At 38.0% G+C, this 16,161-nt stretch overlaps 1 protein-coding gene across 1 annotated transcript; it reads right to left on the bottom strand.

Annotated features, from left to right (window-relative positions):
* Nucleotides 1-6,669: 6,669 nt before the first annotated feature.
* Nucleotides 6,670-8,036, bottom strand: hrh2b (histamine receptor H2b). Its single transcript, XM_005737929.1, has 2 exons — nt 7,416-8,036; nt 6,670-7,146 (listed from the first exon to the last, which is right to left on the bottom strand). Exons 1-2 carry the CDS (start codon nt 8,034-8,036, stop codon nt 6,670-6,672), a joined length of 1,098 nt encoding a protein of 365 aa, XP_005737986.1.
* Nucleotides 8,037-16,161: the final 8,125 nt, after the last annotated feature.

The raw sequence follows: 16,161 nt of genomic DNA, 5'->3' as shown, positions 1-16,161 counted from the left end.
AAAGGCACACACCTTTGACGTTGCGTGACGAACTCTGTATTCCTCGTCCACACATAAAAGCAAAAAAGGAGTTTTAAAAAATCTCCGTTTTCGGTGACGAAACAGCTGCGTTTTCAAAAATATCCCTGTAGGTGTGGACGTAGCGTAAAAGAGTTAGTAGTTTATTTTATTACTACCTGCAGATTACTTGTATTTGCTTAATTGTTTACTAAATGTTTGAGGTGTGAAATAAACCGCAATGGAGCAGAATATGGGTGTGTGTGGTTGGAGGATGTGTAAGTGCGTGTGCGTGTGTGTGTGCACGCGGGGGGGCATTTTTCATGTAAAATAAAGGGGGGCCCAGCAAAAAAAGTTTGGGAACCACTGGATTAAGGTGACCCAAAAATGTCACATTTATTAAAAAATGTCAGATTTATTAATTCTTGGTTATACTATCTTTCACAATGGAGGATTATCCATGGCCATTGGCTAGCAACTTGAGGTTGACAAGTCTTCAGGAATGAGAAAAAGTTTCACACACTGCTGGTCCAAGATGGAAGTGGTGAAAATGCTAATCCAGCATCTAAGATTTGATGTATCCTCCCCATTATTTCTGTGTACGCTTTTCTTGCTTTAGTTCTAAAGGAGTTATTAAAAGCTGCTTATGGTACACTTCAGCTCTTCTTCAGTGTCTTCAGATTTATGATTAGCAAGAGACAACTCATCAGTTAAATCACAGGGTGACTTGCAACTTTCCTTTCTACCATGTTTTGTGCCGTCTGGAGATTGTAACTGTTTCAGAAACCTGCTTCTTTCCCTTCAGTCATTCAGACTGCAGCCTTATCTGTATGTGCAAACAACAACTGCTCCTCCACAAGTTCCAGCCTTTGTTTCATGGACACTTCTGTGAAAATTACAGAAAGGATATGGAGTATTTAATGGATGGCACTCAAGCTAGCTGTCAGACACAGTAGCAACAAAATTGCAGTAATTTACAAGTTGAAAAGAGAAGTCAGCGTAAAAGTGCTTTAAACCTGCCGTTCTTTTTAATGGGTAGACAGGGACAACTCAGCTGGTTGCAGAAACACTTCTGATTGTATGGGAGTCTATAGGGAAACAGCCCTCATCTTCATTAATCATCAGAGTTCAGTCAACACAGTGGCTTATGTCATGGTGGCTATTTCCATGTCTTATATCTAGTCTATGAAGCCAGCAAGAAATAAAAGATATGTTAAGTTCACGAATTTCTGTTATGAGATTTCTTTACAGGTTGCTTTATCATTAGATGTGCTTTCCAACAAAGCTGCAAAGCACCTTGCGAATCCAGAAAGTCACCCATTGGCATTCTCGTCTGCTGCTTCATCCACATACTCATTGTAATCATGTCTGCCCCGCAGAGACCATTAGTAGCCATGGCAATGTCAACACACATAGAACTTGGATAATTCACTGGTCTAATTTCTGCACCACTTCTAGAGAGTGTGCTCTGTGGCATAGTTATTAGTACAGCCCTTCATCAACGTCATAACCCAAACCAATTATTTGATCTATCATTGTGTACCAGGCAAAAGTGACATTAGTCATAAAAAAATGTTGGCAGCAATATTCTACAAAGATCACTAAAAAGAAGCCAAAGGAAGTTGAAGAGAGAAGAACTGGTTTGGTCATAGTATCCATGGTGATGTATGAATCTGAATAAATGAACTGATGAAATACTTTGTCACATATTGGCAGAAAATATTGTTGCCATAGTGAAGCACATTCCTCAAGCACAAAGAAGGCTTTTTCAAATAGCGCATATTTTGAATCAAATTGCTTGAAAGTCGAACCCCCGGTGCTCTTTCCTGCACTCATTCTGATGATCCTGGCGAGGGAAGCTACAGATTTTTTGCCATTTCCTCGGGGTTATCTGTTCAGTGCTGTCAGTATGAAAACAACTGCTGTTGGGTGCAGGCATCCGCACAGCTGACCCCTGCAGCAGCAGTGTGCTGCCTCCCACACTCAGATGTTAAGTCTTCCAAGCCCCCGCACTGAGCATGCTCAGACAAACCAGCTCCTGGATCTCTACAGGAGTTTAGCTTAGCAGTCATCTGCGCATGGAACGATGCGAAGTGACAAGAACAGTGGGAAGCCATGGAGCTGAGATAAGAAGCAGAGCCAAAAGCTAGACCGGCATACAAAAATACACACAGACCCACGATGGCAAATGGAGTATACATAGAAAAATTTATTTATTTATTTATTTTTTGCTCTGTCAACGCACAAGTCCGTCAGAAACCAGACAGAAACATAAAGAAAGACGATCTTGTGTAAGCTGCTACAGTAAGAAAAGAATGTTGATATAGCGTAAGAAAACACAACTTTATTAATAACATGCCTTTATCCCATTTTCAGTACTTCTAAACCTAAAAGCAAAACCTGTAAAGTTGTACAGTTATTCCGGCTCTCCCACAGAGCTGCAAATCTGTGCACTTCCTCTGCTGCAGCTGACACTTATGTAGGTAGAACAGAAGTGCTGACTCCACAAAGAAAGCCTGTACTGCATCAGAGAGGAAGGCACAGCACAAACACGTGTTACAACCTTTTCAGTGCAAATGCAAAATAGCTCCAGATTAGGCTCCAGACGTGCGGTTTTTATCGGAAGCGTATAGCGTAGAGTAGTTCTTTCACTTTTATGTGTTAATTCTAAAACAATTGTAAAACCTCCGTCAACTCCCAGTGCAGCCTGCGGAAGAAATTTGTTTAATTATCCATGGCAGCTGCTGTCCTGTTTGGGTCTACTGGGGACAATTAGGACGTGCGACTTAACAAACACCAGCCAACAGCCTCCAATCACATGCAAAGGCAGTATTAGCAAGCGTATGCAGACTTTCATGATGGCACTGAAACCAGAAAAGGAATCTTATTTTAAGTTATTTTTTTCTTCACCTCACCACCCACCTTCTCCTCCTACTCCGTTGCATAATGCATGAGGATATTTAAATGCTCTTATCACATTCCCAAGACAATAAACAGATAGATACCAAATAAATGAACAAATGGCAGCGACTGGGCACAGACTATGTGAAAATTAGAGAATGCTTTTGAATTTTTAGACTCACATGAAAACAAAACAAAACAAAAAACTGTATTTATGAGCTGATATCATTTCTATTAGTTCTCTTTTCTTATCTTTGACCTAAGGAGAGTCAGTGTGGACTGAGACATAACCTTCAATTCGGATCTTAATTAAATAATAATAATCATAATAATAAAAAAACTCACTTTGTCCCTTTCTAATCCCAAAGCTGCACATTGGGTACATTCCAGAAGGGTTCTGATCTTAATGACTCGAGTGGTCTCTAATGAATCCTAAAGACCTGCTAAACTCTGCCTCTGACTGCTGTTCCTCGTCCAATGCATTATGCTGTCAGAGCGCTCTTTTAATATGTTGATATTAGTTATTGCAGAGATATATAACCACAATCAGCAGACTGTACCTTGATTTACTGTTATTTTAATAATCCATAATTGTTGATTTCTGCTTGTTTGCTTTGTGCCACATGGAGAAAGACTAAGGCCTTGAAAAGCAAATACGCTTCAGATGTTAAACAAGTCATCAGAGAGAAAGCTGGCTAACACTGCCACCTGCTGGAAATATATGGTTTGTTCACTGATATTTTCACTGATATATGGGCATCTAGAAGAAAACACAAACAAACAAACAAAAAAAAAACCAGTTGATCTTGGTGAATCATCTCTGAAAACTATTCCCATGCCTGCTCAGCCACTCAGGGTGAAGCTATGAAATATACTCCTATGAAAAGAATTAATCCACTATATAGGATTATTTTGGCCCAACTAATCCTATAGTGGATTAATTAGAGACTGATCCTTTGGCAATGTAATGTAATATCAGGTCATTCAGAAGCTTGTGTTGAGTCATTTTTGACACATGGTTCCACCTCTGTAAACGATGGGTTCAAAAAACTACATCTTGCTTTGATTTTTTTTGAATTTGGCTAAATTCAAGTTTATTTGTGTAGCTCCAAATCACAATAGCAGTCACCTTAAGGCGCTTTATTCTGTAAGGTAAATGCCCTACAGTATTACAGAGAATAAATTCCCAACAATAGGATCATCCCCTGTGAGCAAGCAGTAGGGAAAAACTCACTTTCAACAGGAAGAAATCTAAAACTAAAACTAACAGTTAACTCACGTTTCCACTTCAAGCCAGAATCACAGCATATTAAATTGTTTACTTTAGTTATAGACTTTTGTTTTGAAAGATCATTACCAAAAAAATAACTGCAATTAACAACAACTCAATCTTATTAAAGAATTTCATAGCTTCATATGATGGTTTTTGCATAGTTTCAGACAAATGAGATTTAACATTTTGTGCCAAAGTGAAACTGACATGACACACATTTTTTTTCTTTCTTTTCTTTTCTTTTTTTTTTTTTTTTACTGTGTGCCCTTAACCCAGCGGTTCATCTTAAACACTGGTAAAAGAGAATTTTATTTACAAAGATAACTGATGCTGAAATGGCAATCCTCAACAGCAGACCTGCTGTTACGCGTATGTGATGTGACATGTATGTGCGGTGTTACATAAACGTGGACAAATAACCGTTCGCACAGAGACACACTCCAAAGCTATAATAATCCAGCTATTGACAGTTAGATAAAAGTGCTGCTCTTTGGACATTTAATTTTATTTATCCTCGGCCCTAGAGGTGTAATGCTGGAACTGACGATACACAGGTAAACAGAGATAAAGGATTGCACATCTGAGACTATAAAAGGTTTCAAATGTATCAGGCCTTAAATAAATAGTGAGGCAAGTAAAAATTTTGGATTAGAGCACTTCTGAGCCAACGATGCGTTTCCATAAAGGCCATGATGACGCATCGGCTTTTTCATCAGCTTAATCACAATGAAAAATTACAATTTGGTCCCATCATGTATGCCGATGACTACAGAAAGCACTCTTGTATCTTGATTGTCTTTCTGACCTTTATATTCAGTCTGGTTTAGTTAATCTGCAGCACAGACAACCCAGACTAAGTTAGATTTGTATATCCTGTTAAAGAATGGAACCTGTTGTTTGCATAAGTTATTTGTACTTACTTATAATATGTATTTTTTAAGCAATGCAATATACATTATACATACAGATACATATCAGAGCTTAAAAAATAAGGATCAGTTCATTCTTTTTCTGATGAATGATGTTTTCAGCTATCATTTTTTTTTCCAATTAAACACACAAAGCAAACAAATATTGAGTATAATCAACATTCACAAGAGCATATCCCTCACTTCACTCACTTCAGATTTTGAAAAGACAAAGAGAAAGCTGCACATTCTGCAGTTGCAGTAATAAATAAACAGTTTAATATAATGCATAGAAACAGATGTAATGTCCAGGAAAGAAAGCCCATTTATTAAATGTTCATGACTCTCTGTTTATGTTTCTCCTGCAGGAAGAACATTTGTCCTTCTGAAATGCCAATGAAACCTCCCACAGCACCTACGTGCAGGAAGCTGTACATGCAACACTCACTCTGAGCTGTGCTTGGTGCAGTAAGGTCCAGCTTGCCTTGTTAATGAGTTTTGTTGAATTAAGTTCCCACTGACAATCTTCTTCATACATTCAAAGACACAAATAAAACCATGTTAGAGCATTATTCAGTATATAGCACACTGTCTGTAAAATATTCACAACATTCATGTCACAGTTTACTTTTGAGTAATGTTTGATTTGGTAGAGTTAGGAGGTAATTAATAAAAATACTTTTATGGAATAAAAATAACAAATATAACATGAAATGAGAATGCTTCATAAATACACTGAATGCATTAATTTCTTGCTGTGCTAATTTCATTATAAATTAAAAATGTAAGCAGAAATCATACATTTTGCTTAGATTTACGTAGATTTGATTTTTACAGTAGTCTATATCACCACTGTTCACAAGTTTCACTTCTGTCTGTAATGGCAGATAAGTGATCTCATCTGTTGATGTATTTATAATACATAAAGGCAGCATAGCTATAATGATGTAGCTCATGTCCATTAAGATAAAAGAAAAGAGCTGGTCGTTATCATAGCTTAACTCATATTTTTCTTTAAAAAGTATATCTTGTTCAACTGCAGTTAATCTGTAAAAGTGTCCAGGAAGTCCTTCTGTTTGTCCTATTTGGGTTCATACACATATTGCACATATCAAATGAACTTGCTGGTCACTTATTTACTTTGAATAGCAGGGCTGGAGGGTTTAAAAATAAACAATTTGCAAACTTTTAACTACACATGTCTCCATGCAGCTTTCTGGGAAGCTTACTGAGTCATCTATTTATTCGACTCAGATCAACTTCGCTACACTGAAGACTGCAGTTAAAAACATGCAGTTCAAACTTCTGTCTTAGTCCAACACTATTATAACCAAAGTAAAATGTGCAACTTAAAATAAACATGTAAAGATTTATGTTATTTTCCAATAACAGTGTTATTAATCATTAATAAAACTTTTATATAACATTTATTGTGCTGTGCCTGGAATTGCATAAACTTTGGCACTATCTATCATCTAGAAATGAGTGACAGTGTAAACCATTGGGTAATCTTTTACTTTGAGTGAGTAATAGTAAGCAATATTTTGCTGGAACTCTAGATTCTATTGGGGAGACAACATCCATAGCATTTCATCTTGGCTCATCAGGAATACTATTTCCCATTTGTAGCGTGAGGGTCTTCTCCTCTGTGTCTTTTTCTTGTATGTCTATCTGTCCCTCACACTGTTGAGAAAGTCTTTTTCCATTGGTAAAGGTCAATCGCTTATTTACCGATACACCGTTAAGGTGCAGTTTTTTCCGATATAGTCTTTTGCAGTGAAGCAGCTCTCTGTAGGCTCTGTGGAAATCCCTGTTAAAGGCTGGATAAAGTATTGGATTAAGGGTAGAGTTAAAATAACCCAACCACAGGACTACGGAGTGAAGTGTATTAGGCGGGTTTGTCTTTTCCTTCATTCCAATCCAGGTGAAGTAGGTGAAGTAAGGGAACCAACAGATGACAAAAGCCCCAAGTACTGCAGCCAGGGTCACTGTAGCTTTGTGCTCTCGGGCTATTACTGCAGTTGCTGTACGTGCAAATGATGGCAGGGTAGCACGAATTCGCCTAGCCTGAAAAGATTGGTTAAGAGAAGGACAGAGAGCCAGGGGACAAAGATAATGAGATCTTGGGACTTAACCAAGTCACTGATTTGATAGTCAAGGATTTACAATCACAAGACAATATGAATTTAAATAAATCCCATTTAAATGTCCACTGAAAAAACAAAAAAAATATCTTTATTCATATATGTATTTCTATAGCAGTTGGCCAGACATCTTCAAAAAGAAATGTAAGCCTTGAAGTAATGACCTTTGACAAAATCATAATAAACACTGACCTGTTCTCGTGCCATCCTGAATATGCAAAGATACATTCCACACATAACCATCAGAGGCAGGTAAAATGAGCCAAAGGCATAAAGAAGAACATAGTTGTTATTCCATCCAAACTGACAGTAGTAGCCCTCTTTTTCATCATCCCCCATGCCCCAGGCTAAGTTTTGAACCCTGTAGTCCGCTGTGTTCCACCCCAAGTGGATAGGCAGAACGGACACAGCTAGTGACATAGCCCAGATGGTGATGATAGCCAATGTCACCCTTAGAGGTGTAACTCTCCGGGAGTGGCTAAGGGGTGCTGAAATAGCAAGGTATCGGTCCACACTGATTGCTAGGAGGGTCAGGATGGAGGCCGTGCACAGCATGACGTCTAATGAAATGTAGATGTTGCACAGGGCTTCTCCAAATGGCCATTCCCCGCTGCGCAGCTCCACAGTGGCGGACAAGGGAAGCACCAGTAGGCCAAGGAGGAGATCTGTCACTGCCAGCGAAACCACGAAGCAGTTAGCAATTCTCCATAGTCGACGGCTCATTCCTACAGCCAAACACACTAGCACGTTACCACTAATGGTTAGAATGATGAAAAACACCAGGATGAGCCAGCGCAGTGCTGTGGCGATCATGATGCACTCCTTCTCTGGCACTGGAACAGTGCTACTGCCAGTACCTCAGTAGTAAATATTGAAAATGCCTCATCTGCTTATCTCCAAAGTTTCTCAGCTGTTGTCAGGTCCCTCAGACTGTCTTTTCCATGGTATCTATGTGCATAGAAGCAGTCTGGTTTAAAGGTTTATCTCTGTATGGAAAGCCCTTCATAGTCTTCTCTTGTTTCACATTGCCACAGCCTCTGAAGTAAACATGACCCTGATGAAAAACAAAAACAATGGGGTTACTTAAAAAGCTATAAAAAGGAAACATGTTTATCCCTCTGTCATTTAATGAAAAAGTCCAAGTCCAACGCTGTTAAAGGTCAATATACCACAGATGGTCACTGAGAAAGTGACAAATAAGCAAACTATGCACAGGGCTGCATACAAATCCTGACATTAGGTGTGTATATGTAGATATAAAATAGTGTCATTTCAATTTGTTTTTTAAGTAATAAGGTTTCCATAAAAATATAAATAATTCAATATAAGACAGTGGACTACAATACTGACAGGCGATCATATGCTACACACTGAATGCAGCATGAGCTCTGGACCTTTTCTGCATGTCTTTCTCTGCGTGCTCTTCCTACTTTCTTGTCTCATCTTCATTCCTCCACTATCCAATAAAAAATAAATCTTCATAAAAGATTTGGTTTTTGATTTTTTATGCTACTAATGCAGTTCTAAGACCAAATGTTCTCAGTTGAAATCAGAAATGAGAAAATTGATCTCTACTCTGACTTTGGATTTGACCTCCCAGGGAATCTGTAACACTGCTAAGTAAAGTTACATAATTTTTCCACACATATTAAAGCATTCCACAATAACATTTTCCATTTTCTTTCACAAAATCATGTTGAATTTACCGTGACTCATAGAACTTAGACCAGAGAAATGTACACAACCCTTGCATTGTGCCTTATATTGTTAAATAAACAAATACATCCAGTTGAGGAGTCCTCTATAGACAGAAATGCACCCAAGTAATGACACCCACACTGACATTTCCCCATGTTACACTATTCATAACTGCCAGATCTGCTGTAAAATATACAACAAATAGAAATAAAAAAAACTGTCCCTAGATGCAAATTTTTACTAGCTACACTATATTATGCACAACCATCAGCGTAATGCATAACAAGATATTAAAAACAGTCATAAAAGACAATAGTATAAGTCTAAAGGTATAAGAAGACATTGAAGCTCTTTAAGCACGGGAGGACTTTTAAAAGAAAAAAAATCCCGACTTACATCAAATTTTACAGTATGAAAATATGAAAACCCTGAATGAACAGACTTGCGCTGTTTTTCTTTGGCGTGTTTGACAGCTGCCCTGCCTTGAGCCAGTGCTGATGGATGCAACTCATAGTCTAATAATAAGCAACATAAACCAATTTCCTGTAAGAGTTAATTTAATTTGATCACATCTGTATAATGTATGTTGTCATGCTTCATGTGTTGTCCATGCATCATTTTTTAAATTCATTCAAAATAGAAATTAGACACATGAAAATAGCTACAATCATAGACTGTTTCATTGCTAGTGTTTTTGTTTGGTTTTTTTTGGCCTTAGACAAACATCAGAGACACATGCAATATTTAGTGAGCATGGTTTAAACAGAACGTAAGATACCAGAGCCTCAACTTTATGACATGTTTACCAAGACAAACTGTTCATTCATGTTTAGATTACAGTTGTGGTAAGTTTGTTTTGTGGCACCGATCCAGATCCTCTTCAGGGGTTTCACAACAGAATGTAATTCATGCTGCGACAGCAAACATGCAAAAATAATAAGAACAGATATCGCGTTATGGTGTTTATATTGGGGTGGAGGAAATTATGGCTGTGTTCCAACAATAATAGAATGATAAGTAATGATAACAGAATAATTATTGTTCTTTTGACAACCGTGTTCAAAGATCCTATTTTTGGAAGAGAGGATATGTGATTAATTTAGTCACGAGGTTTTGTCTCAGGAACATGCTAGGTACACAGACTAATCAGGTGTAAATGTAGGTAGAGCTAATTAAGTTTTTCAATTATTTTTTTTAATTATATTTTCAGGAAGAAAGTTATTATTTCTAGATACAGCCATAGCCTATTATAGCCTATAGTGAATGGCATCTCTAAAACATTGTAGATCAAAATTTTGACAGTCGGCATTTTTCAGAAAGGTTCATTAGGTACACACTTCTAAATGAAACCAAATCGCTCAAATCAAATTAAATTAGCCAAATAGAATTTTTCACAGTAAACATCAAAGTTTGGTGTAAAATAAATCACAGTTTTTTTAAATTAATTAATTAGATTCTAATTTAACAATTTTTAAACATTTTTTAATCATTATAACGTATGTATAGTTGACTGTTTTTTGTCATTTCACTTTAATTTTCTGCAAATTATCTAAAAAGCATAATCCCTATTGAATAAAATAGATTCATGTAATTTAATTAATTAATTAAAGAAAGTCAGATCCATATTTCTGGCTTCACAGGCAACAGTTGTGAACAATACTCTTCAAAACGCTTTTTAAAAAAAAATCCCTACACATACTGTTCTGCTAACAGTGTTCCTTCTAAAAAAAGCACACAAAACGCCAACACCCCTCACCTAAATGTTCCTCCATATGATGATGTGCATGATGGATATTCCGTGATTTGATTTTCTTTTAAATTTACCAGTGTAAATGTGATAAGTCTCAGCATTTGCAGACTTTGGAGATCTCATAATGATGGAGCAAAATTCTAAATTACATTTTTTTCTTCCACAAATACTGTTCAAGCATAACATAACATAAGAAGAGTGTACAGGAAATGAGTGTCTCCTTTCCTTTTACAGTAAATACCTGAAAGTTAGGTAAGGTGCAGTTTATCAAAAATGACAGTTTTCTTAAGATGTAAGGTGGTTTATTCTTCACACAATTACAAATAAATTAGGCAGTACTTAAAAATATTTATGCAGTACTTAAAATTACTTACGGTATAATTTGTATCTCCTTTCCTCCAAAATTTGGGCGCTATTATTTAATCACGAATCAAATTGACTTACAATGTAATTATTTCTTCTTTCCTGTAAAGTATGTGAAGTTAAGAACTACCTATAATAATATAATAATATAATTGTATCATAATCAACTCAAAACTAGGCCATTATTTCAAATCATGACATTACCATTTGTCTTCTCATGCTTCAAGTTAATGAATTTAAAGCAGCCTTTGTTTCACCTGTACTTGGCCATTCAGAGGATCGAACCTTTTAATGTTTTTGATCATCTCGATGGATTTCCCTCGGGGATAAAAACGTGTTGTTTCCATGGGGACTTTGTTTGTTCAGCACAGACAGAGGTTTAGTAATCTGGCTACCGTCATTTACAGCCATAATAACCAGGCTTTACTGAGTATAGGCCATAAAAAGTCAGGGAGAATTTAATAGGAAAGAAATTCAAATAAAAATCACTGATGTTTGTCTCCATTTTTTTGCACTTTTGTTGACTTACAAACGCACAGAGAGAACCGGTGAAATGCAACATTTTATCTGCAAACAAATAAAATAAAAAGAAATAAATACAATTTACAAACAATTTTTGATTTGTCAAACTGTCACTTAGCAAGAGCTTAATAAAAGGAAGAAAAGCCTAAAGATTAAAAAAATAAGCTTGCCAAGTAATACTTACAATAGTTCCCTGCAATGTGAATAGTTGGATATAATCTGTGGTTACCATGTTTCAGTAGGACACGTGCGTGTGTTTATAACAAACGGATGTGCGGATTGATGTCAGGCTAACACTCTGTGCATGACTACAAACTACATGCCACAAGTAATGCTGCCTCTTTTAGCTCATCATACTACATTGCTTACTAACAGTTACCACATGAAAATTCTTTCTTCAATTCTGCACTCCAGACTATCTCATGAAAATAATGAAATGGTAATATGTTTCTGTTCAGCAGCAATTGTGCACACAGTGGTCAGAGAACCTGAATTGATCATGGAACTAACGAAGGCACCAAAAATCAACAATGAGAGGGAGTAAGATCTTGGCTGGAATGGCAGAAGAATGTAGCGAGTAGGGGGAGGGACCATTATAGTTCAATAATTTAACAACTGAAAAAAGAAACCACGAAGAGCAGTCTGGTGAAATCCTAGAAGAGGTTATATAATTTTTGCCCAGTGGCACTGGGTTCTTGCCTTGTCTTCTGAAACTCTGCTTTTTGCTTTTTTACTACTTGTTTACAACTTGTTTAGAGTAAACTGATTTCATTAGGGACACGGCTCATGTCTTTTCAGAGACACAGACTTAATTTCATGTGGCTCATTCGGAACAACTCCTACATGTTTACTGCAATATCAGCAAGCCCTACTGTCATTTACCCAAATCTGAATCTGAAGTATGAAGTCAGCAAAATCAGAAAATAGAACCCATTAACTTGATAATCCACATTTAAAACTCACATGTGACATGCAAAAGCATGCCTGGCCACAGCTTATCTCTGTGTTGCCCTATACATATACTGCCAGCTGCCTACATGCCAGCTAATATCCTCTGAATAGGAATAAAAATCAAATAAATCAAATCCCTACATCCGTTTGGTATAAACACACACACACGTGTCCTACAGAAACATCAAGTTTATCTTTTTGCGAGAGCCTTCATCTCAGCACTGTCTCATTTCAGATAAGATCACAACAACAACCACAAAAGAGAAATGTTTATTGCCTCACCTCACGTGGTTTGTCGTAAACACCTGTCAGATCCAACACTTCTTCCTTGAACATAGATGTACTGATTCCTCAGACCTGGCTGTGTAAACGTATCCCTCTCTCTCTCTTGCTCTCGCTCTCTCTCTCTCTCTCTCGCGCTCTGTCTCTCCCTACTGCCTGCTCTGTTTTAGTAGATGTTATCAGCACATGCACTTCTTGCAGTTCTGTGACATCGTTTCATTTGCTCTCTTTAAAGTTTATTTCAGCCCACATCTTCAGAAGAGTTGAATGCTTATCCCACAACTTCAGCCTGTATCATTCTTTCTTATACAAGACAGAGTTAGTAGGTAATATAATTAGTGGGGAAAAGTGAGCCGCTATTTATTTAATTATAAACAATATGTCTTTAATTATATAACTGTATATTTGTTATCATTTACAATGTTGCAGTGCAGACCACTAGTAGTCATTATATGACACTCAGTCGATCATATAGCAGTATTTGCATGACCTGCTTAGAAAGTCTATTCTTTTCTCAGCATTTAGAAAGGATCCTTTGAGCAGCATATAATTTAAACAAAAAACCTGCAGCACAGGAAATAAACATATTGTTTTTTTAGTGACCTACACAGCTCAGGGATGATTATCAGGATCCGCACCCTGCACACGTGTGATGCTTTTCATAGAATCAGTATTATACATTCATGCTGGTAAACTGATATGGCAACTTGCTGATGTTTAGCACATGATCCTTGCTATCTGTCACATTTTGACTTGTTTGCATGGTAATATTGATTTATTAATGCAGAGCAAAATTTAAAGTGCAGTTTGCTAACAGGACTTTTTTTAATTCTAGGGAATTAAACATGTAATTAAACAAGCTGACTGCACTCGTGGAGTGCAGTCAGCTTCTTCAGCCAGTAGGCGTGAACCATGTCGGGGCCTGGTGCCAACTCTTCATACTGGAGACCCTTTCTTGGATGTCTGCCACTGTGATGGTTACTGGACCCTGTTCAGGGAGGTTGCTGTGGCCTCCCCTATGCTCTTCCAGTATTGCTCTGTCTCCAGCCTTGGTGGTGCTGTTTTCATATTGTTCCCCTGCCACTGAGAGTACACCATGGCTGGTTCTGTGGAGAACAGCTGGTTTATTCTCCTGCCTTCAATCTCTCTAGTGTACCTCTTTAAGTGGCTGGCCAAGGCTGCCTCAGGTATGGACAGCTTGCTGTACTTCTTAGGCACCTTCTTTGTCGCACCTTTCTGCAGCTCCAATAGTTGGCTAACCTCTCTCCGTGCTACCTAGATCTTAGCCTCTAGTCTCCTTCTCCATGGTTCAACTTATAGCCCAGCATCTCACTGATCACTGCTGCCGTATTGTAGATCAGCTTGTTAGAGTTGGTAATGATGACTGTAGGTATCGTCCGCAGTGCTACATTAACATCATCTAGCAGACCTTCTGAGGGTACTTCACATAGTCTTGATAACCAGCTACGGGTGATCCAAGTTTTAAGCTTGGCCATGATCCTATCTTTCAGTTCCTCTCGCACTCAACGATCCTGCTTCTATCGCACTTGGGGCTTGGTACCCAGTCTCAGGCGCGGGTGATGATATCTCTCCCCTGACCTGGCATCCTGGCTCCCCCTTGCCGTAGCATTTGTGTTGTACCTCGTCAATAGCTGTGAGAGCAGTCCCTTCTTTCGAATGTTGGAACACTGAGCTGCAAGTTGTTTCGCCGTCATTGTGGATGTTGGGTGTCGAAGATTCCATAGGTCTCTCATCCTATTCATGTAACCCCTTCCGCCAGGGTTACTTGCGTAGTAGCATTCCAACAACGCCCTATTTTCATCTCTTGCCCACCGATGCCTTCTTGTTCCAGTAGCCCACTTCTCATTAGGGTGCTCTGGTTCCTCAACACCTGACGCGGACCTTGTTGATCCGGGCGATGGCGCCGGCATGCCTTCATATTTATCTGTCTCGCTCATGTCTGCGGTAGGCTTGCTTAGCATGGGGGGTCTAGCCCTGGGAACCTTACTGGATACAGACCCTCCGCTCCAAAGGCATGTAGTCTTACAACTACGCTATCCAGCTATATCTATCTATCTATCTATCTATACACACACATATATATGTATATAAAACAAAAAGTTCAATTTCACTCTCAGTCATTGTCACTTAACAGGCATTTTATTTATGGTCTGTGTCTTATATATTCAATAACAATGTCTCTTCTCAGCAGCAAGTCCCGACTTAAAAAAAATTTCTCAGACTGTTTGTTGGTATTTTAGCTTCAAACCTTCTAGTGTGACATGCACTGTCTCTCTTGAATCCCTAAACTAATATTCAGGCTCTATAATGACTAGTGATCCATTATAAAACTGTACCTCCATTGCAATAAGACTCTAAAAATAAATGGTCATTTAACAAAATAAGTTAATGGTTTCTTTCAAACGAGGTTCCTGAGTTGACAGTACGTGCTCAAATCACCATACTTGCCCACGAAGGAAAACAAGTTAACAATTAAAGCAAGTCTGAATAATCCTTCAGGCTCAAGGGATTAAACAATAACACATGTAACTTAAGAGTTATGATACCTAACTGTACTGCAAACTCTAGATGATATAGGAGGCTTCATTTTTTCAAAGATGTCTGTCCTGGGATCCCTGTCACATGTATAGTAGTGCCCATATTTGGATGTGTACACATGCGAGATTATCTCGCATGTGTACACATCCAAAATAAAATCAGAAATCCTGCTAAAAATGTAAATATAATTCAGTTCAGTTCACTCTAAGATAGAGATATATATACTAAAAAAACAAAAAAAAAATTCCTTTGCAGTAAAATCTGGGTACATACAGTGGCTTGCAAAAGTATTCGGCCCCCTTGAACTTTTCCACATTTTGTCACATTACAGCCACAAACACAAATCAATTTTACTGGAATTCCACGTGAAAGATCAATACAAAGTGGTTTACATGTGAGAAGTGGAACGAAAATCCTACATGATTCCAAACAGTTTTTACAAATAAATAACTGCAAAATGGGGTGTGCGTAATTATTCAGTCCCCTGAGTCAATACTTTGTAGAACCACCTTTTGCTGCAATTACAGCTGCCAGTCCTTTAGGGTGTGTCTCTACCAGTGTTGGGACTAATGCGTTATTAAGTAACGCGTTACAGTAACTACGTTATTATTGTGGCAACGAGCACGGTATAACTAGTTATTATGCCAAAACCGGGAACGCGTTACTCGTTACTGGGATTTAGATAGGCTCGTTATTCGTTACTTCGTGTGGTGGCTATCGTGGAGCTTCCACAGATTCAATAACATTAGCAAGTGGTGGAAGCCAGCACGTGGATGAAGGAAAAGGGAGGCAAGAGGGGAGACCCGAAGCGGC

The sequence above is a fragment of the Pundamilia nyererei genome, unplaced genomic scaffold (assembly GCF_000239375.1).
Source record: "Pundamilia nyererei isolate P.nyererei 1_Seehausen unplaced genomic scaffold, PunNye1.0 scaffold00080, whole genome shotgun sequence".
Taxonomy (NCBI): domain Eukaryota; kingdom Metazoa; phylum Chordata; class Actinopteri; order Cichliformes; family Cichlidae; genus Pundamilia; species Pundamilia nyererei.
Note: the sequence above shows the minus strand (reverse complement) of the source record. Positions and strands in the feature narration are given on the sequence as shown.